Source organism: Vitis riparia, chromosome 7 (genome assembly GCF_004353265.1).
Source record: "Vitis riparia cultivar Riparia Gloire de Montpellier isolate 1030 chromosome 7, EGFV_Vit.rip_1.0, whole genome shotgun sequence".
In the NCBI taxonomy this organism is placed as follows: Eukaryota; Viridiplantae; Streptophyta; class Magnoliopsida; order Vitales; family Vitaceae; genus Vitis; species Vitis riparia.
Genome location: NC_048437.1, coordinates 221,748 through 244,848, shown reverse-complemented (window position 1 = coordinate 244,848; position 23,101 = coordinate 221,748). Strand labels below are relative to the sequence as shown.

At 38.9% G+C, this 23,101-nt stretch overlaps 1 protein-coding gene across 3 annotated transcripts in view; it reads right to left on the bottom strand.

Annotated features, from left to right (window-relative positions):
• The window catches only part of LOC117918545, a 67,810-nt gene that overhangs the window by 3,785 nt on the left and 40,924 nt on the right, over nt 1-23,101 (bottom strand). For all 3 annotated transcript variants that reach the window (XM_034835273.1, XM_034835274.1, XM_034835272.1), the window contains 3 exons: nt 10,607-10,677; nt 10,351-10,470; nt 701-801 (listed from right to left, as the gene is read on the bottom strand). In XM_034835273.1, coding sequence (XP_034691164.1) covers nt 701-801; nt 10,351-10,470; nt 10,607-10,677 — 292 coding nt within the window. The remainder of the gene's footprint in view (nt 1-700; nt 802-10,350; nt 10,471-10,606; nt 10,678-23,101) is intronic.

The window sequence follows — 23,101 nt, the reverse complement described above, 5'->3', positions numbered from 1 at the left end:
AGAAGTACTCATTAGGTCAGGATTTCAACTTGCTTCCTCAGTTGATCAATCTCATTTTGGTTGTGAAGTAGTGGATCAACCAAGGGTATACTCATTTTCATTGTCAAGTAGCAGATCAACCAAGGGTATCCACTTCCTCTAGTTGGCATGATGGCAGACTAAAGAAACCATCCTAATGTCCAAAGTTGGGAAGGAAAAAAAAAAAAAACCCTGGATTGCAACGAGATTAACTAAGCTCTACTATCTCCAACCACAAAAATGGAAAAATGGTAAAGAATGAGCAATGGTAAGATATAACCAAGGAGATGGAAGATACTTATGTTAGCAAATATAGGACACCACCTTGAATGGAAAGAAAGGCTATGTAAACTGTCTTTTATTTTCAATCAAATCTGTAAAAAAACTTATTAGAAAAAATACTAATAAATATTTGGGTGGCCCTGAAATAAGTAAATTCTAACCAATAGGATGTCTCAATATGAGACATTTAATGCCTTACAAAAATAAGAGACTTAAAATATCAAAATAGTGGCACACTATGATGCACAATAGACCCTCAGACTTTCTATATTATCTGCGGAAAAATTTAAAGCATCATGGATGCTGCCAGTGCCCCAAGGACTAATTGGCCGTCTCAGCTACTGTACTAGTTTTCACCAAAAATACTATGCTTATGGCATAATAGAGATTTTGGAGTTACCAGCTAACATCAGTTGAAATGTTTTCAACTCGTAAGTGATGCTGAAGTCTGCCAGAACCAATAACTAAGAACTCTTCTGGATGTCCATAAGGAATGCTAACCTGAAGAAGGCAACAGAAAGAAAATAAGTAGAATAAGATGCTGTTATGAAGAAATATGGTTGAGAAGATAATTAGAGTTTCGTATTAAAATAAAAAAAAAAGAACTGGAAAATGTTGATAAATGCATACACATGCACACAATTTCAAATGTCAGAGAAACGTTCTTTTCCTAACCACAGAAGCTGTTTTCTGAAATACTTGCCATTACTCACCCAACTGTGTGCATGTGCGTGTCCTAATTATTCCTATACTTGTGTGCGTGTGCGTGGAAGACTGTGATTAGGGAAGTTTTAGCAATATAATTTCGTAATTTAGGAGAGAATTTGGACTAACCTATAATCAAGGGGATCTCAAGTAATTAGGTTAGGAAGGTTCCTGTTTTTCATGCTAGGAATAATTGTATAAATATGTAGGTCTATACAGAATGAAATCAAGGAAAAATTCATTCTCTTTATTCCTTCAATTATTTAGATTCTTCATTTATTAGAGCCCTAGGTTTGTGAATCTGGGAATCAAGAAGAGAAGTATTTTTTTAGCTTTCATAGCTGAGTTCAGAGTTTAATGTCGACCTTCATTGTCAACTTTAAGAGTTTACCTTTGTTTGAACCACGCTGAGGTTGTGAACATAGACTACAAATACCATTCATATCCATCTTGCACTACCATCGTGCCTTGTTGCAAAAAATTGTGTCATCACCTTTGTCTCAGACCTACTCCATTGTCACACCACTGACATCGTGTCGCCACCCTCACCTTTGCCTCATGTTGCCATCTTCAGGCCATCACTACAATCCTTGCGACTATCACTAGAGATACAAATCGCGAATCCATTGAGAAAATAACAGGAGACCATTGTCGTTGTTGCACCTCCAACACAACTGAAGATTGGGACCTTAGGATCTTCGATGAAGACCATTGATTGCTATCCACTAGGGTTATAATGACTTAGCGTGTCATTTAAACCCTTAGGTTTGTTTTATATCTTAAAGAAAAAAAATGTCAAAAGTATCACAAACTCCTGTTATCACCGCTTAGTCTAAGGAAGTGATAACCAATCATACCACGAGAGAACTGTAGAATATTCAAGCAGCATACAGATTGAATGGGAAGAATTATCTTAAATGGTCACAACTTATTCATAACTTTTTGAAGGGAAAATCCAAAGTAAGTCATCTCTTAGGAACTGGACCAAAGAGAGGAGATCTTTGGTTTAGTGCCTGGGACAAGCAAGACTCTACGATTATGGTATGGTTGTGGAACTCAATGACACCTGAAATCAGTGACACATTTATGTTCCTAACCACTGCTAAAAACATTTGGGGTGTTGTTCACCAGACATACTCGAATCACTAGATGCAGCTCAAGTATACAAAATAAAAGTCAAGACCGGAGCAGCAACATAGGGAAACAAGATAGTAACAAAATACATCAATATGCTGAAAAATATATGACAAGAACTTGATCACTATTGATGCAGTAATCTTGAAGAATTATATCAAGAAGGATCGGGTTTATGATTTTCTAGTTGGTCTCAATACTGAGTTTGACCAAGTCAAAGTTCAAATACTTAACAAAGAGCTCTCAACTTTGAATGAGACTATCTTTATTATTAGAGTAGAAGAAAGTAGAAGTGTCATGCTTGAAATTAAGAATTTGGAAGGCTATGCTATGGTTACAATGGAGGGCAACAGAAGGATAATGAGTAAACACACTTGTCTTCTGTACAACCAATTGAAGAGAGACCCTTGGAACAAGACAGATTCAACCCAGATGAGATTGAAAAATTGAGAAGTTTGTTGGGAACTCTTGAGAAACCTTCAGCTACCTGCTCATTGGCACTTTTAGGTAAGTTTCCTATTTCCATTGGATTAAAACTCGTGGATGAAACCATTGTCAATTCATGGGTAATAGATTTAGGTGCTATGGATCACATGAGTCATTCATCACACAAATTCAACAAATATAACCCTTGTCCAAATAGTACGAAAATGGTCATAGCTGATGGTTCATTAACCACCGTTGCAGATGTAGGAGATGCCCAAATTAGTCCTACACTTATACTTAGAAATGTGTTTCATGTTCCAAAGTTGTCCACTAATCTTGTCTTTATACAAAAGCTTGCACAAGACTTGGGTTGCAATGTGATTTTTTACCCTACTTACTACGGATTTTAGGACCAGGATTTGTAAAAGATGATTAGACTTGCTAAGGAACAAAATGAGCTATACTACCTTGAGACACCAAGCGAATTATCCTTGTCATTTCTTTCTAAGCACCACCATTTCAATAAAGGAAAAAATTGGCTTCATCATTGTAGACTTGGACATCCGTCATTTAGAACCCTTAATGTCTTATTTTCTTATTTATTTAGGAGAGTAGATGTTGAAAGCTTTCATTGTGACGTATGTCAAATGACTAACCACAAATGAACAACTTTTCCAACCAAAAATAAAAGAGGTTCAAATTCTTTTCATTTAATTCATAGTGATATTTGAGGTCCTTCTACTGTCCTTAATATATCTAGAGTGCGTTGGTTTGTGTTTTTCATTGATGATTGTAGTAGAGTCTCTTGGGTCTTTTTGCTTAAAAACAAGTATGATGTGAGTTTAGTTCTACCCAATTTCCATAACATGATTAAAAACTAGTTTGGTGCCAAAATCAAGAGGTTTTGATTTGAAAAACGCTGAAGATTATTTAGATGAAGTCCTAACTCCATATTTTCAATGGTAAGGAATAATTCATTAGTCATCGTGTGTGAACACCCCACAGTAAAATGGAGTTATTGAGAGGAAAATTTGACCACCTACTTGATACAACCCAAGCTTTCTCGTTCCAAAATAATGTGCCTAGATCTTAATAGGGGGAAGTTGTCTCAACCGCCACACATCTCATAAATTGTTTGCCCTCTAGAATTTTAGGTTTCAGAAGTCCTATAGAAATGCTCTTAATGTTTTACCCTCATATGAGAACCATAAACCATCTCATTCCTAAGATATTCGGGTGTATGCTCTTCATTCATGTTCATAGTCAAAACAAGAGAAAATTGGGTCAAGGAACAGTCAAATGTATTTTTTTGAGATATTCTTCAACTTAAAAGGGATATGTTTTTTTTTTTTTGATAGATAAAGAAAAAAATATATTAAGAAGAGGTGCCAAAAGAACAACTCAAGGTATACAATACCCATACACCCCGCCAAAACAACAAAAAGGGGAAAAAGCACAACCAAACCAAAGGGGCTAAAAAAATCTTAACAAGAGCCCAACCAATCAACAAAGCTAACTAAAGTTAGAGGATAATCATTTATAAAGTATAAACAACTTTTTCTTTGACTAAAGGGAATAAACAAAAGAACTTTTTAGTCTCTGGATTGAAACCATGTCATCATTAAAGGCTATTCTACTCCTTGCCTTCCACACCGTCCAAAAGATGTGTAAGGGAGCTGCCCTCCAAACCTTCTTGACCCTTTTGTCCACAAAAGAACCATGCCAATCTAGTAATAGTCTCTTTAACAAACGATGGAAGCACCCAAGACACCTTGAACAAAGAAAAGAGTATCTCCCATAAAACCCTTATTTTAACAGTGGCACATAAAACATCTATTTGTTAAGGCCCACCACCCTCTTTTTTGAACTAGGTTCAAAGTTAAAGCTTTACCCCATGTTGCCTCCCAAGCAAAAAAAATAATCTTAGGTTGCATCCATGAGTTCCAAATGCTTCTTGAAAGGAAAGAAATGGAGCCTCCTGACTCTAAGGCATTGTAGAGAGTTTGACAAAAAACTTCCACTCTTTGTTTTAGTCCAAAGCACCGTGTCTTCCACATCCTCACACACTCTCTTTCTATGAAACCACACTAAGAAGCTGTCCACAACATCCACCTCCCAATCATTAAAGGATCTAGAGAAGCAAGGATCCCATCCCCACAAATATCCACCACGCATGCCTCTTTTGAGTCAGCTAAAGCAAACAAGTACAAGAAGGACACGCACAAAGGAGAATCCCCACATCACTTATCCTTCCAAAATCTCACACTTCGCCTATTACCCAGTAAGAAAGAGATCCTATTACTCACAAGATCCCAATCCTTCCTTATCACTTTCCACAACCTAACACCATATACTTTTCTCACCTCCCGAGAGCACCACCCCTCTCTTTGTTTCCTATACTTCCCTCTGATCACTTGATTCCATAAGACTCCTATCTCATTCGCAAATCGACAATTCCATTTGCAAAGGAGAGCCTTATTAAGAGTTGAAAGACACTTGACCTAAACTCCCTTTATTCTTATCTAAGCAAACAATCACCCATCTTACTAGATGTGGTTTTTGCTTCAAAGCCCCACCTCCCTAAAGAAAATCCCTGCTCTAGTCTCAATCTAATTGACCTTGGCATGCACAACAAACATAAAATAAATGGGCAAGTTAGATAAAGTGCTTCAAATTAGGGTAGTTCTCCTTCTTTGGAAATGTATTGTTTCTTCCACATACCCAATTTTCTATAGAACTACTCTTCCACACCATCCCAAACTATCACTGATTTAAATGGTGCATCCAAAAAGAGTCCCAAGTAAGTGGACGGGAGACTATCACCTTGCATCCAAACTCATAAGCAAGGTCATCAATATTTTTCACCCTTTCCATAGGAATTAATTTGCCTTTATTGAAATTATTCTCAATCCTGAAATTGCCTCAAACCATATAAACAACCAACAAAGATAGGTCATCTGATCTTGAGAGGCTTGGTAGAACTCTAGAGTATCGTTAGCAAACAACAAATGGGAAATCTAAACCCCTTCTCCACTCCTCTTCACCTTACAACCTGATAAAAAACCTCCATCCACCGCCCTCTTCAAGAGGCAATTGAATGCCTCCATTGCAATCATGAATAAATAGGGTGAGAGAGGATCCCCCTGCTTCAATCCCCTTGATCTTTGAAAAAAGCCTGTAGGGGTGCCATAACTAAAACAAAGAAACTTGTTGTAGAGATGCACCACTTGATTCACCCGATTCATTTATCCCCAAATCCCCTCCATAAGAAGGAAAGACCAATCCACATGATCATAGACCTTCTCTATGTCAAGTTTGCACAAAAGACCACACTCGTTATTTTTCAAGATCGAATCAATGGCTTTATAAGCAATAAGCACTGCATTTAAAATTTGTCTTTCCTCCACAAATGCCCCTTAGGCTTTAGACACCACTTTACCTACCACCTTTTTTAATCTATTGGCTAACACCATGGCCAACCACTTGTATAGCCCACCCACCAAACTAATAGGCCTAAAGTTCCTTAAGTCTTTAACACCCCCCTTTTTTGGAATTAAAACTAAAAATGTTGCATTTAAGCTTTTAACAAAATTGTTGTGCTCATGGAAATCCTTGAAAAAGCTCATCACCTCATTCTTCACAAAATCCCAAGAGAATAGCCAAAAGGCCATAGAAAACTTATCTGACCCTGGTGCTTTATCCCCATTGAAACCCGACATGACACTGAAAACCTCCTCCTTTGAGAAAGGCTCTTCCAATCTTAAAGCATCCCGAGCCTCTAAATTCTCAAACAATAACCCATTTAACCTAGGGCGCCAACCCTTGTATCAAAAAGCAAAAACTAAAAGGCTCTAACCACTCCTTCCTTAGTAGCATTCTCATTTAAATGCCAAAACCCATTAATCTTAATTCTGCCCACATAACTCCTACTTCTATGGGCATTAGCCATCTTATGAAAGTAATGGTATTTTTGTTCCCTTCCTTCAACCACACTTCCCTAAATTTTTGCTGCCACAAAATCTCTTCTAACAAAACCCATTTTTTATAATAGGGTACTAGTCTTCTCCTTTGTATCCCAATAGACCACTTGATTCAAAGACAGCATTCCTAACTTCAATCTTGCTAAAAACTCCTTTGTTCTACTCCTTCAGATTTGACTTCAAGGCCTTCAATTTTGCAGCTAAGATGAAACTTGAGGACCCACTAAAATTGTACCCCTCCTACCACGTTTTTAGAAGGTCATTGAAGCCCTCCTCCTTTAGCCACATATATTTTCAAATCTAAAAGGAAATGAGCCTCTCTTCAGTCCTCTCCCATCTAGAAGGGAAATGGCCAGACACTGGTCTAGGTAGGACACATTGCATTAACCCACTAAAGCAGCAATCCCACCCCTTAGACACTAAGAAATAGTCAAGCCTTGACATGGATTGATTATTCAAACCACCAGTCCAAGGGACTCCCCACCAACGACAAATCTTTCAACTCTAAATCCTCTAATTACCTTAGAGAACCTCCTCATTGTTGAATTCAATCTCCCTCTACTATGCTCTCCAAGATAGCTGATCATATTAAAATCCCCTACGACACACCAAGGGTCACTCTAAAGCCCCTTTATAGCCCAAAGACCACCCTTGAAACAATCTCTTTCCCTCCTCAAGGTAGGACCATAATTCCTTATAAAAATCCAACTAAAATCATCCTCGCAATTCTTAAACCGACAAAAGAGGGAGAACTTGCCCACTTCCATTCCAACCAATTGCAATACCTTGTTATCCCAAAACACAACAATTCCTCCAGTAGCTCGTTCACAACACCCCACTCTAAGAATCTCCCCACTCCTAGATTGCGCACTAGCCCACTTGACATTTCTTGGATCTTGGTTTCCAATAAGCAAACCAGATCCACCTTATGCTTCTTAATTAGGGCTGTTATTACCTTTCCAAACAGTTGGATGACCAACAAAGTGGTGCCACTCCCGCTTCCTCCAACAGTCCACCCCACAAATCTTTTTCCAACAGGGCCCTTATTACCTCCTTAATAACCCCCAACTCCCTACCAAAAGAACAAGAGCCCTCCATCCCCCTCCCATTCTCCAAAATCACCCTTATCGGGTCTAGTTCCGCCTCACCTATACTGCAACCATCATCAGAGCCACCACCAGTGGTAACAAGCGTCCTTTGCAACCCTGAGAGAGAAGAAGAAGAAGAATGATCCCACTCCCCCATAAGGAAAAAAGAATGAGAAGAAGGAGCTAGGTACCTGGAAGCCTCCTCCAAAAGTGCTTTGTCTATGAGATTTGAACATCGTATCGCCTATGACTAAGTTCCCTTCTTGTCGTATAGAGTTTTCTTGCGAGTTTGAACAATATTCACATTCTTACTACCTTGTCCGAGGCCTTATCTAACAAAAATTGGAAATAGGCCATGAATGCAGAAATGGAGGCTCTGGAGAAGAATAAAACTTGGAAGTCGGTGGATTTGCCAATAGGAAAAAAGTCAGCCAAATGCAAGTAGGCTTATACTATTAAGTATAGAGCAGATGAGCCATTACAAAAGTATAAGACAAGATTGGTGGCTAAAGGATACACTAAGATATATGGTACAAATTATCTAGAGACATTTGCTCCAATTGCCAAGATGGACACTATTAGAATTCTATTATAATTGACAACTAATTATAACTGAGATCTACAACAGTTTGACGTAAAAAATGTGTTTTTGCATGAAGACCTAGAAGAAGAAATTTATATGGAAGTCCTACTGGATTTGGGAGTGATTTAGACAATGAAAAGGTGTGTAAATTGAAGAAAGCTCTATATGAGTTGAAACGGTTTTCAAGGGCATGGTTTGGAAGGTTTGCCAAAGTGATGAAGAATGTGGGGGTGTAAACAAAGTTAAGGGGATCATACATTGTTCATTAAGCATTCAGATTCAGGAGGAGTTATGAATCTTTTAGTATATATAGACGACATTATCGTGACGGGGAATGATAAAAAGGAGAGATAAACTTTAAGACAATGCTTAACCAAGGAATTTGAGGTTAAAGAGTTGGGAAGGTTGAAGTACTTCCTAGGAATTGAAGTTGGTTATTCTAAGTAGGGAATTTTTATTTCTTAGTAGAAATATGTAATGGACCTTTTCAAAGAAACAAGGAACTTGGCATATAGGCCAACAAGCACATTGATAGATCCTAATTATAAGCTTGGAGAGGCTGAGAAAGATGCTACTATAAATAGAGAGATGTATCAACATTTCGTTGGGAGATTCATTTATCTCTTTCACACAAGACTGGATATAGCATATGTTGTGCATTTGATTAGCCAATTCATGCACAGTCCAAAAGAGGTTCATCTGTAAGCTACTAGTCGAGTGCTATAGTATCTTAAAGGGTCTCCAGGAAAGGAAATTCTATTTAAACAAAGATCAGGGTTAGTACTTGAAGCATACACTTATGCAAATTATGTTGGATTTGTGGTTGATAGAAGATCAACCATTGAATATTGCACCTTTCTTGGTGGGAATTTGGTAATATGAAGAAGTAAAAAATAGAGTTTGGTAGCTAGATCTAGTGCATAAGTGGAATTTCGTGCAATGATTCAGGGGGTTTGTGAACTACTATGATTGAAGATCATTTTAGAAGATTTGAAGATTAAATGGAATGAACTAATAAGACTTTACTACAACAAGTATACAGTCAGTATTGCATATAATCCAGTACAACATGATCGAACAAAACACATAGAGATAGATAAATATTTAAGTGAGGAGAAACTACATAGTGGATTGATCTATACTCCTTATATATCTATTGATTGTCAACTTGTATATATACTCACTGAAGGTTTAAGTAGTACAACATTTCAAGCAAGTTTGTCCAAGCTTGGAATGGAAAACATCTATTAACCAACTTCAGGGGGAGCGTGGAAGAATGAAATTAGGTTGGTTTTAACTGTATAATTTTACAATTTGGGAGAGAATTTGGACAATCATGTAATCAAGGGGATCTAATGTAATTAGGTTAGAAAGGTTCCTATTTTTGGTGCTACGAATAATTATACAAATCTGTAGGTCTGTATAGAATGAAATCAAGGAAAAATTCATTCTCTTTATTCCTTCAATTCTTTAATATATATATGTATATATTTCTTTTATTAAAAACAAAAGATGTATTAATTATGAATAAAAAGTACATGAGAAGGATGGGAGTTCCTTCCCACAAATTACAAAAAAACCAATTATGGTATGACCAAACTCCTCCACCATACAAGGAGACCTACACAAAAAGGTTTAGTCTACATAATGGTATTTGTAGGTGTCATCTCCTCTGTTAGTGCAATAGGCTATGTATTGACAATTTTGTTTCATTCATCGTGGCATAGGACTTTTCTAGATTTATGTGTCTTACTCGTCATTGAAGACTCAAGGTTGTTGCATGACCAACACAAAATGAGTATGGAGGCAAAAATCCTAGTAACAATGAGATATAGCTTTCCAACAACACCAAAGTGGAGTTCTAATTACATAGTTGGCACCCCACCCACTGTTTTGCAAATTGCAGTCGCTCTTAGTCACCTGATAGTGTAAAGACCGATTCTATCTAGGGAAGCACCACAACCACCTGCCAATAGAAGCTCTCTTCCCCAAAAGAGATCTCCCCTAAGCCTAACACAACAGTAACCAAATAGCCTCTGTTATTCCTAAGACCACAGGAAGTCCTTCTGACCACCATTTTATGTGGATAGCTTTTCAAACAATAGAAAAAAATTGAGCAAATAAGTAATCATACATTTGTAGCTGATGAAAACTTCTCAGAGACTACAGCACCACTAGGTCCAGTACACTTGATGCTGTAACCTTCCCTCTTAATGGCCAAAGTAGCTGGTTCCCATATATCAAGATATCCAGCCTGCAAAATTAAAAGATTCAGGCTAAGCTATTTAAGAAGGTGAAATTAAAAAAAATATGTTTCTGATAAGACTTTGATAGCAAAACAAGATCAACAAAGAATTATAAACTAGGGGTATTTGTTGTAATAGTCATACCGACAGGGATACTTTGTATGAAGTATGACCAGTAACAAGGGTCTTCTCTATGTGGCTCTGCATTTCAGAATCTGTGCCCAGTGAGGGGGAAATAGACAGTATCAGAACATTAAAAATGCAAAAGCAATGTGCCCAAGAAAACATGAAAATTTAATAAGAGAAATAAATTGAGGTTATTCATTATATTCCAATGTCCAAGGAGCAAAAGCAATGATCTATCACCCAAGAATCATGTCTCAAGCGACAGAAGGGAACAAGACATCCAGAAGAAGGCGGTTGTGATGGCTGTATATAATAAAGAAAAATATAGCATTTGCTCTTCTAAAGAGGAAAGCAACCTAGTTTTTTTGCTTTTTTCTCTCTATATTCCTCAAACTTATTTACTGTCATATCTTTCTTTTCATCTGTATCTAAACTTTTGTCTTCAGTGTCTTTCCAACCAATTTCATTTGGAAGTTTGAAGCTCCTTATGTTAAGAAAAAAGTCAATAACAATGACTTGCTTCAATTGAGCAGACCTTACAAAGCTTCCAATGTAGGCCCTACAGATAGGCAGATAAAATAGAAAACCCTGGTCAAAATTATTATACCTTTTTAATATCCAATTTACAATTCAAACCTGGCAACCCAATTCTCAACCTTGAGTTGACTGCCCAAGTCATAATCAGAAAAGCATCCAGAATCCGATGCCCTCCTATGAAAGCATTCTAATCAACATCCTTCCTAATGCTTATACAGACCCCCCATTATGCTGATTGGTCCAGTATTCCAGTCCCACCACCCCCTCCCCTTCCCCCTGCTAGACGGATCACTTAGAAGATTGAGATTTTTGAACCTGGACTTAACCCAATTTCAGCCAATCTCCTAACCACCCAAAGCCATGATCCAGGGACATTTTAGAGTAAGATTAATAAAAATAAAAAGTACACATTTTATCACGAAGAAAGAAAACAAATAATTCACAATAAACTTTCATAAAGAACTTAACTAAAAGAGGTACAGAATGTAAAATGCTTAGAAATTGAAGTGAAAAGATAGACTACATTACAGAAAAACATCATTATTAAATAACAGTTTGCATACATATGTATCCATCATGCGCAAGCATGCACGCGCCTGCGCACACACACACATAAAGTGCAATTTAAGGCTTGCACTTGAGCAAAGTGAGGTGCAACCTAAGGTGCATGTGCCATTTTATGTAATACTGGAAATTTTGACATGCAAACATTTGTCATGAGCTCATATATTATCAAATATGTTCAGTTCAAAAATAGGACCAAAATGATGTTGCTCTACCATGAGCAACTTAAATAAAAAAATAAAAAATAAAAAATAAAAAAAAACAAAATTACTAAAAGACAAAAGCAAGATGTGTGGCTAGACAGTTTAGGTGTCACAGCTAGGGAGTTGCTGCACCTTGGACCTAGTGAACCTTTAACAACAATTCTGATAAACCATTTTTCTCTTAATCAGATGCTAATGAAAAAAAAAAAAAATGAAGGATGGGCAGTCCTTCCAGAAAATCACGATCTTGCTTATCTGTTGTTTTCTCTTGAGAACTGTCTTATCCCCTTAAGAGAACTTGATCCTTGGATAGGTTGGACATCTTTTCCATGAAATCTCTCTCTTTCTCTCTCCCTAAGGATTCCCAATTTGTTTGCCACACCATTTAATTTGGAATTCTAGAACTCTCTCGAAAGTGAAAACTTTTTCATGGTTGATGAACCACAAGACTACAACTGATTCAATTTAGACTATGATACCTTTAAAGCAATCAGCCTTCTCAAATAAAATAGAACCTATACGGTAACATAAAAGGGTCTAGTGAAATTCAAAGGTTCGTACACAAAACCCTTTTTCATTTTCTTAATAGATGCACTCTTGGTGGAAGTGTAGGAAATCAGTGGATTGTGGTAGCATTGTCCTATTGCATTTGGGAAGTGGCACCATCTTTCCTACTTAGCTAGAATCCAGTGGGTGCCACCCATGGACAATTTGGATTGAGAGGAAGGCCTAGCTATTAAAACAGACAGAGCTACATCACAGAAACATGAGACAAACTCCATTTCTCATCTTCTCTTTGGGGTCAGATATAGGAGTTTTATAGTGGTCTTTTAGTATGATTGCAATGGACCAGGGAAAATTTGCTATCATCACTGGTGGAGGGTCTTGTTGATCATTAGTGCTTGGTAATAAGTCAAACTTGTTTGAAGTTATTTGCTTGAATGCTATATACAGGAGTAGAGATTTTAGTCTTCTTTTATTTCCTTAAAGATCTCCACCCTCCTTCATAATCCTTTTCTTTTACCTACAAATTTTTCTGTTTCTATAATAATTAAGTATAAAAAATATATATTTAAAAAAAAAAATCAATTTATTTATTTTTAAATTATGCGCCTATAATTTCTTTTCTTTCTAAAAAAAATGGGAGAGAGAGAGAGAGCGAGAGAAGGCGAGAGAGAGTGCGTAGGCGAGTGTGATGGTGAGGAGGAGGAGGAGGGGTCGGCGCCGCGAAGCAGAAGGAAGGAGTGCAGCTTCATAGTGGAATCCAATGCGTTCGAGATTATTGTGGACGATAGAAAAGGAAAAATCCAAGTCCTCATTGTGGAGAAGAAGGGAGGGGTTTCGTCATGGGTCCGATTGGGATCGGACAGCCTAGGGTTTTTCTTGGAAGGACTGAATCACTGTATCAAGGATGAGAAAGAAGCAAGATGGGGAAGGGAATGGAAGGAGCAGGGTCAAATGTATTCTATGTCACGAGGGATAAACAAAGCGGGGGGGTTTATTCGGCTAGGGGTCTTTGATCTAGAGAGGAAACGGTTCTGCATTTTCATCCCGAGAGGCAGAAGGGATAAAAGGGGGTGGATGACCATGGCGGAGAAGCTTAACCAGATGGTAGGCTCTTTTGGCAGTAAACCAGAAACCCAGGAAGGAAAGGACATGGGGAAGACTGTTGGGGGGAGATCGTATGCAACAATAGCAAAACGAGCTCTGTCGGGTAACCCAAACACAATCGTAGTGAAGGTGAAAAGGGAGGAATCAATAGGATTGTTAAAGAAATTGGAACATTGTGTCGTGGCGAGTAGGAAAGATAACTCAGGGGGAGAAGATGATCTTGAGAAGTTGGGATAGCTTTGGGCAAAATCGTGGGAGCTTAAAGGTAGCTTAGGGTTGGCTAAGTTATAAAAGGGAAGGGTTCTGCTGGACTTTGAAGATTTGGAAGAGGCTCGTCGTGTTGTATCCTCCGGAAATCGCACGATGGAAGGAGTCCAGGTACCTGGACTGGATTTCTGGAGTCCTAGGAGTGGATGTTGGACAGAGGAGGAAGAGACAAAGGAAATTTGGGTGAGATTAGTTGGGCTCCCAGTCTCGCTTTGGAGCCCAGAGATTTTGAAGAAAGTGGGGGATGAATGTGGTGGCTTTATCACAGTCGACGAACAAACGAAAACGATGGGCGAGCTCCAGTGGGCCAGAATCTTAGTGAGAGGGAGAGGCGAAGCTAGACCGAGTGTCTTGGAAGTCGAAGCGGAGGAGGAGGTCTACGCTGTATCCTTATGGTGGGAATGTCGTCCGGTGCTAAGGAGGAGTTGCAGACAAGAAGCTGGTCGTCATAGCAGTGAGGTTAGGGGTGAGGAGATCTCACGCGTGGAGAAGCGAGTGACGAAGGGGTGGGTGAGTGTGAGGCTCAAGACCCTGTACCCGTCAGATGATGGGACGGGTGAGCAGGGGGTTGGACCGGGTCGGGTTTATCCAGTGCAGTTCGAAGCCCGATAACCCGGTCTTGGGCTCCAACTGGTGCAATGCATCTCTTAAGCCCAACTACGAACCCAAAGGAGCCAAGAGGGGTTGGTGGGCCTGGTCTGAAGAGCGGAGTCATGGGCTTGAAGATGAAAGGTGTGGCTGCAAGCGAGATTAGCCCAGAAGCAGGCCCGTCGCATAGGCTTGATGAGGTGGGCTGCTCTACTATAGGCCCAGAGTCGCCAAAAGCCCGATTGTCAGACAAAGGCCCAAACTCAAAGGGATGTACCCAACAATCTGATATAGTTGTAAAGCTAAGGGAGGGCCCAACTTCCTCAGCATCCCAAGACGAAAATAACTCTCAGAAGAAGGACTTACTGTTGACGGGTCTCACTCCAGGTAATCCTCATGTGCCAGAGCCTTTTGTTGCGCGGGAGACTGAGGACATGAGGAAGTTAAATGGAGTGGCTAGGATATCAGAGACGGATAAGGCGCTTGAAGAGGAGTCAATAAGGTATGGAATGGGATTGTGCTCTTGGGGGAAAAGGGTTTTGGGGACCTCTCATCTCAATTCTATTCTTTTTTATCGGACTCCGGGGGGGGGAGTTTTTTGATCATTTTGGGGACTGGAATGAGGAAGCTCGGGCTGATAATACAATGTGGTTAACGGTGTATGAGGGCTGTAATGAAAGGAGCAATGGATGCAAGGAATTGGGAGCAAATAAAAGTAGCAGTGATAAGGGCAGGGGGATGTTTGGGTCGGAGACATATATGATACCCAAACAGAGAGAGGTGAGCAGGAGGGCAAATGGGAGGAGAGTGGTTTGGCGAAATTCAGCCAATTCCTGGGTTTCCCCACGGAGGGGTTGGAGAAGGAAATCCTGAATTTTCTGACCAAAATCAGAAAAAAAAGGGAGAAAATCCATAGTAAAGAGCTACTGGAAAAATCTAAGTTTGAAAGGGAGTTAAAAAGACTGGAATGCTCCATTAATTATAAGGGGGGAATTAAACAGAAAGGCTCGGTATAGGGCAAAGGGCGCCAAATTGTGATTGTCTAATGAAGATGAAAATTCTGAGTTGGAATGTGAGGGGAGCAAATGATAGCTCCAAAAGAAAAGTTATTAAGACGTTCATAAGGAACCAGAGGGTGGACTTAATCTGTATTCAGGAGACAAAAATTCAAGCTATGTCGGATAGCATTGCGAGAAGTATAGGCTCCGGAAGATTCCTAGATTGGAAAGCTGTGAATGCGGAAGGGGCTTCGGGAGGAATTCTGATATGCTGGGATAGAAGGTCTTTGGATATTCTAAATTGGGAAGAGGGTCAGTTTACGTTATCTTGCAGATTCCGGAACATAGAAAATGGGGCTATATGGATTTTTACGGGAGTGTATGGTCTGTTCTCCAAAGTGGAAAGGGATGCGTTATGGGATGAGTTTGGGGCGATTAGAGGGCTGTGGGAAGACCCTTGGTGTATAGGGGGGGATTTTAATATTACTTTGTTTCTGAGGGAAAGGAGTAGCCAGAGGGGAATGAATTCAACAATGAGGAAATTTGCTGAAATTGTGGATGATCTTGGGCTGGTGGATCTTCCCCTTCAGGGGGGAGAATTTACTTGGAATGGGGGACAAAACAATCAGGCATGGGCAAGATTGGACAGGTTCCTTATGTCCCCTAGTTGGATAGACCAATTCAGTGGGATTAATCAGTGTAGGCTGCCCCGTCCGGTATCCGATCATTTCCAATACGTTAGTGGGGGGGGGGGGGGGGGGGGGGATAAGACGAGGCCCGACTCCATTCAGATTTGAAAATATGTGGCTTAAGGTTGAGGGCTTCAAAGATCTGTGCACAGCTGGTGCAAGGAATTGAGGTTAGGGGCAGTGCTAGTTACAAATTGGCTACTAAGATGAAGGAAATCAAACAAAAATTGAAAGTTTGGAATAGAGAAGTCTTTGGAAAGCTGGAGAGCAACAAATCCTTAGCCTTGCAGTAGGTGGAATTCTGGGATAGGGAGGAAAGTGAAAGAATTCTGACTGTGGAGGAAACAGAGCTTAAGAAAGAGGCAAAGGATAATTATAGAAAATGGGTGATTATGGAGGAAACTCATTGGAGACAGCTCTCTAGGGAAATATGGCTGAAGGAGGGGGATAGAAACACGGGCTTCTTTCATCGCATGGCAAGCGCTCACCGTAGAAATAACTCTTCGGAGAGAATAAAGATCAATGGGGAGTGGCTGATAGAGGAGTAGGAAATCAGGGAAGGAATTGCTAATGCGTTTCAAAGTTTGCTTTCAGAAGATATGGGGTGGAAGGCGGACATAGGGAGTCTTCAGTTTGATCAGATCAGCCTACAAGAGGCTGAGAACTTGGAGAGGCCCTTTACTGAGGATGAAATCCATGTGGCTTTGATGGAGATGAATGGGGATAAAGCCCTCGGTCCGGACGGCTTTACTATGGCATTCTGGCAAAGTTGTTGGGAGTTCATTAAAGAGGAGATTTTAGAAATGTTCAAAGACTTCTACGATCACAACTCTTTCCTTAAGAGTCTCAACAATACTTTCTTGGTGTTGATCCCCAAGAAAAGTGGGGCTGAGGACCTTAGAGATTTCAGACCTATTAGTCTCTTGGGGGGGCTTTACAAGTTATTGGCTAAAGTGCTAGCTAATAGACTGAAGAAAGTAGTTGGTAAGGTGGTTTCCATTTCTCAGAATGCCTTTGTGAGGGGAAGACAAATTCTTGACGCTTCTTTAATTGCAAATGAAGTGATAGACACGTGGCAGAAACAAAAAGAAAAGGGCATTATATGCAAATTGGATATAGAGAAAGCCTATGACAGCATCAATTGGAAGTTCTTGTTAAAGGTGTTGCAAAAGATGGGCTTTGGGTCTAAGTGGGTGGGGTGGATGTGGAGTTGCCTATCCTCAGCTAAAATTTCAGTGTTGGTTAATGGAGTGCCTGCAGGTTTCTTCCCTAGCACTAAAGGCCTTAGACAAGGGATCCTTTGTCTCCTTACCTCTTCATTATGGGATGGAAGTGCTAGATGTTCTTATCAGGAGAGCTGTGGAGGGGGGTTTTATCAGGATGCAACATAAGGGTGGAAGTGGCCCCCCTTTGAACATTTCTCACCTGTTTTTTGCTGACGACACAATTATATTCTGTGAGGCCAGAAAGGATCATCTAACTCACTTAAGTTGGATTTTATTCTGGTTTGAAGCGGCTTCAGGCCTAAGGATTAATTTAGCCAAGAGTGAAATCATTCCAGTTGGAGAGGTGGTGGAGATGGAGGAGTTGGCTGTTGAGCTAGGCTGCAGGGTGGGGTCTTTACCTTCTCAGTACTTGGGTCTTCCTTTAGGGGCCCCAAATAGAGTGCCTTATATATGGGATGGGGTGGAGGAAAGAGTAAGGAGGAGACTAGCTCTTTGGAAACGGCAATATATTTCTAAAGGAGGAAGAGTCACCTTAATAAAAAGTACTTTGGCTAGCATGCCAATCTATCAAATGTCTATTTTCAGAATGCCCAAGGTTGTTGTTAGAAGGATTGAGAAAGTGCAAAGGGATTTTTTGTGGGGAGGGGGAAATAGGGAGGGAAAAGTTCATCTAGTTAAATGGGAGGTGGTATGTATAGACAAGGATAAAGGTGGGCTATGACTTAGGAAGCTAGCTTTGTTGAACAAAGCTTTACTTGGCAAGTGGATATGGAGGTATGCCTGTGACAAAGATAATCTGTGGAGACAAGTGATCAAGGTGAAGTATGGGCAGGAGGGTCTTGATTGGAGGCCCAAAAAGGCAAATGGGGCGGTTGGAGTAAGGGTTTGGAAGGAGATTTGGAAAGAATCAGAGTGGTGTTGGGATAACATGACATTTCGAGTAGGGAAGGGCAACATGATCAGATTTTGGACAGATGTGTGGTGCTCAGAATCTTCATTGTCTCAATGTTTCCCTCATCTCTTTGGTATGGCTGCGCAAAGGAATTCAACGGTTGAGGAAATGTGGGATCAAAATTCGGGTCAAGGAAATTGGAACCTACACTTTTTTGAGGGACTTCAATGATTGGGAGTTGGAGTTGGTTGGGGACTTTCTCCACATATTGAGGGGTTTCAAACCCTCCTTAGAGGAAGACTCAGTTCTATGGAGGAAAGGAAGAAGTGGTCAGTTTAGGGTCAAGGAAGCTTATAGTTTGTTGACGAAGTCTGATGATATAGGTTTTCCTTCAAGAAGCATTTGGGTGGCAAGGGTGCCAACTAAAGTTGCTTTTTTTGCATGGGAGGCGACATGAGGGAAGGTGCTAACTTTGGATAGACTTCAAAGAAGAGGACTTCAACTTCCAAATCGTTGTTTCTTGTGTGGATGTGAAGAAGAAAGTGTAAATCATATCCTTATACATTGTACAGTGGTTAGAGCTTTATGGGATATTGTTTTTGGTTTAGTTGATGTGAAATGGGTTTTTCCAGAAACTGTAAAGGAGGTTTTAGCTAGTTGGAGGGGATCGTTTGTGGGAAAGAAAAGGAAAAAGATATGGGATGTCATTCCGTTGTGTATTTTTTGGACGGTGTGGAAGGAGAGGAATAGATTAGCCTTTAAGGGGGGGGGGGGGATTTTGAACGTTCAAAAGTTAAAGAATTTTTTTGTTTGTAATTTGTGGAGTTGGGCCAAATTGTATGTAGGTGAGGAGGCGTTCTCCCTTATAGGCTTCTTAGAGTGGATAGCTTCCACTTAAAGGGAGGTGATTCTTTGTTTTTGTTTTTTGAGGCCTAAGCTGCCTTGAATACTTCTTGTATGCTTTGCGGCGTTTTGCCTTTTTTAATGCATATCCTTTACTTATCAAAAAAAAAAAAAAAATTCTTTTCTTTCTTTCTGTTTTCCTTTCTTTTTTTTTTTTTGATAGGCTAAAATTGTGTGCCTATACTGCTTTGTATATATATATATACGACCTGATGGTTGGACCATTGACCTAGTCCTCTGAATGGATTAGGGGTTGATCTCAGGTCTCATAAAGATGATCAGCGATACAACTGATGAATACATTACTTCCAATCAGCCCCTCTCTTAGGTCCTATAATAGATACAGAGAGTACAAAGAGGAGTGTTTTCACAAAAAGGTGGAGGGAGAGGTGTGGGGAGATTCAGAGAGGAAACTTTTATAATGTTATTCATATCTCAAAGGAAAAAAAACAGTGCAGATCAAAGCTCATTAATGAGAATTTTTATTTTATTTATTTTTCTTTTTTTCCCTTCTTTAATAGGAAAGAACACCTCAATAATTTATTAAAAAAAGGCAAAGAAGGATAAGGCACCCTTTGAATGGAATGAAAACAAATATGAAAAGATTACAAATGGAGAACCTTCCGGACTCTGCCAATCAATACTAACAGAACCTACATGGGGAACCTCTGGAGCAAACAACCATCCACATAATCTGTAGCATTAGAGCTCCTCTCTTTGCAAATCTATCTGCCTTTTTCCCCTTTCTTTCCTTTTTTTATAGGCAGACAGACAATATATTAAATGGCACCTAACAAAAAGGGGGGCTTACCCAATGTACATAGGTACTCTACAAGGTACAGAAAGCAAAAAAGCAAAAAGCAACTTCAAAAGACAGCCAACAAAAAGACCTATCCATCCACAATTAAGGCTATGTAAAAGATTCAGCATTGTATAATTGTCCGTTCCCAACGAAGCCTAAGATCACTCCAACAAGGATTTCAAAAAGGTCTCCTCAAACTCTGCTATGACAACTCTTCATCATTGAAGATCCTTCAATTACGCCGTCTCCAAATGCACCAAAATAAGCATAAGAGTGCCATGCATCAAAACTTTCTTTGCCTCTTATCCAACCCCTTAACCTTCCTCCCTATAAGAGGTTTTTTTCACTGTGTGGGAATTACCCACTTCAAACCAAAAATTGCTAATATAAGATTCCACAACTTTTTTGTCTTATCACGATGTATTAAAATGTAAATTGTTGATTCTTTACTATCTTTATAGAGGCTACATTTATTTATTTTGACAAGTAAAAACTTAAATTAAAATAAAAGGGCTGCCAAAAATAAGCAGCTCAAAGTGTACAAGAAAAACAAGCCTCTCTTCACCACCAAGGCACGAGCAAAAGAGTATAGAATAAGAGCCTCCAGAAGTACCCAACCATTCAAGAAAACCTACTAAAGATAGTGGGCTACATTTATTCATCATCATCCACCCTTTTCTCATAAGAATATTTATTCTAGAATCTTCCCACATAATGCTTCCCATGCAAAAAACACAAGTTATAAGAGGTGCATGGGACCCAAATTTCTTTAGCAAGGAGCAACTCACTAGGACTTTACACAAAAGTTTGGGAGAAGTGGGTTTTGACTCACTAATTTGAAAAAATATAGAAAAAGGAACCCCAAATTTTATAAATCAGTCTTATCTTTATCCATTTTAAAATACTTTAAAATATATGCACTTTTTCATAAGTCAAATAATTACTTCCTGAAATGACCCTTTTACTTGTCAGGTTAATAACACCAATTGACAATTTTTTTTTTTTTTTTACCGTGAGAACTGATTTGAGATCAATAAATTATGAAATTTTAAAAATTAAAAATACAATTAAAACTAAAAAAAAAATTAAAACTAAAAAAAATTTGAAGCTAAAAACATAGATATCGAGAAAGAGCTAGAAATACAATGGGTATTAAAATTTTATTTTTAAAATTTTTTTGTTTTAATTGTATTTAATTTTTATGCATTTTAGTTTTAATTGTATTTTTAATTTTTAAAATTTCTTATTTTATTGTTGATGTCAACTAATAAAATTTTTATTCAATTGTATTAAAAAAAGATGAGAAGGTGAGTGGATTTATATAACACAAGACATAAAATCATTATTAATTAGGGAATTAGAAAGATTTTATTTATCACTTGAGGATTCTAGGGAATTTTTTCACAATGATTTGTATCTCATATTATTTAATAAAAAATTTATAATACATTTGTAAGGTATTTAATATTATCAAGTAAAAAGGCATTTCAGGAAATATTTATTTGACTTATGAAAAAATGCATGTATTTTAAAATATTTTTAAATGGATGAAGATAAAACCGATTTATAAAAGTTTGGATTCCTTTTTCTATATTTTTTCAAATTAGCGAGTCAAAACCCACTTTTCCCCAAAAGTTTCCCTTTTTATCTTCTCTCTAATGTATGTTGTCCACCCCAACATCTTACAGTCTCACCCATCCACTAAATATTAAACCACTTCAAGAATCCTACTAAAAGAACAACCCAAGCCTTTTGAAGGATTGATATTTTGTAAATTCAACAATCTAAATTCCAAGGCCCCCTCTTTGCTTGAGAGACCCAAAATAAACACGGGCTTGGACCCATTCCATTTGTGTATTTTTATTTTTTTTTTAAGTAATAGATTGTATTGTCTTTTTTTTTTTTTTGATAAGTAAAAAGAATTTCATATATAAAGAGATGCCAAAAAAGCGACTCAAGGTATACAATACCTATACACCCACCACCAAAAAGGCCAAAAAAGAAGAAGACAAACACCCAGTTGGCCCAGAATACAACCTTAATAGGATCCCAACCAATCAATAAAATTAACCATAGTTAGAGGGCAATCAACTATAAACAACTTAGCCTCAGACCAAAGCGAAAAAACAAAGGAGTATTTCATTCTCTGTATTGACAACACATTATCCTTGAAAGTCAATTTGTTTCTCGCCTTCCAAATCGTCCAAAAAATATAAAGAGGAGCAGCTCTCCACACCTTCTTGCGCTTTTTGCCCACAAAAGAACCATATCAGCTAAGGAGAGTCTCTCTAAATGATGAAGGCAATGCCAGATAAGGAGAAGGGTGAGGTTTTGGAGGGATAGATGGTGTGGGGAATCCCCTTTATGTGTGTCTTTTCCTTCCTTATTTGTTTTGGCTGTTGACAAGGAAGCTTGGGTGGCGGATGTTTGGGACCCCTTGGTGGAAGGGGGTTGGGGGGTTGGAATCCCCGTTTTTCAAGAGCCTTAAATGACTGGGAGGTGGAGGAGGCGGAAAGATTCTTTTTTTGATAAGTAAGCACAGAATTCATTCATAAGAGGTGAATTAGCCCCAAAGTATACAGGGAGTATACATGGCAGTTAAGACCTTACAAGCAAAAAACCAATAACTCACCACCCCTTATCTGGAGGCTAACCACTCCAAGAATCCTATAAGGGAATACGGCTCCTCACCAATATACAATTTAGCCCAACCCCAAATGTTACATACAAAATAATATTTAAGCCTCTGAATTGTTAACTCCCCTCCCCTAAAAGCTAATCTATTCATTTCCTTTCAAACCGTCCAAAAAATAAATAACAGAATGAAATTCCAAAGTTTTTTCCTTTTTTTCCCCACAAAAGCACCCCCCAAACTAAATAAAACCTCCTTTACAGTTTTAGGAAAAGCCCACTAAACCCCAAATAAGCCCAAAACTAAGTCCCACAGCACTCTGGCCACTGTACAATGAATAAGAATGTGATTTGCATTTTCCTCTTCACAAGCACACAAAAAACAGCAATTGGGAAGCTGCCACCCTCTCTTCTGGAGTCTATCAAGAGTCAATATCTTCCCTCAAGTGGCTTCCCACGCAAAAAACATAATTTTAGTTGGAACTCTCTCCACCCAAATTTTATTTTTCGGAAAGACGACCTCCAAAGGCCTATCCAACCGGCTGTACGCTTCCTTAACTCTAAACTGCCCATTTCCTCCTCCCTTCCAAAAATCCGAATCT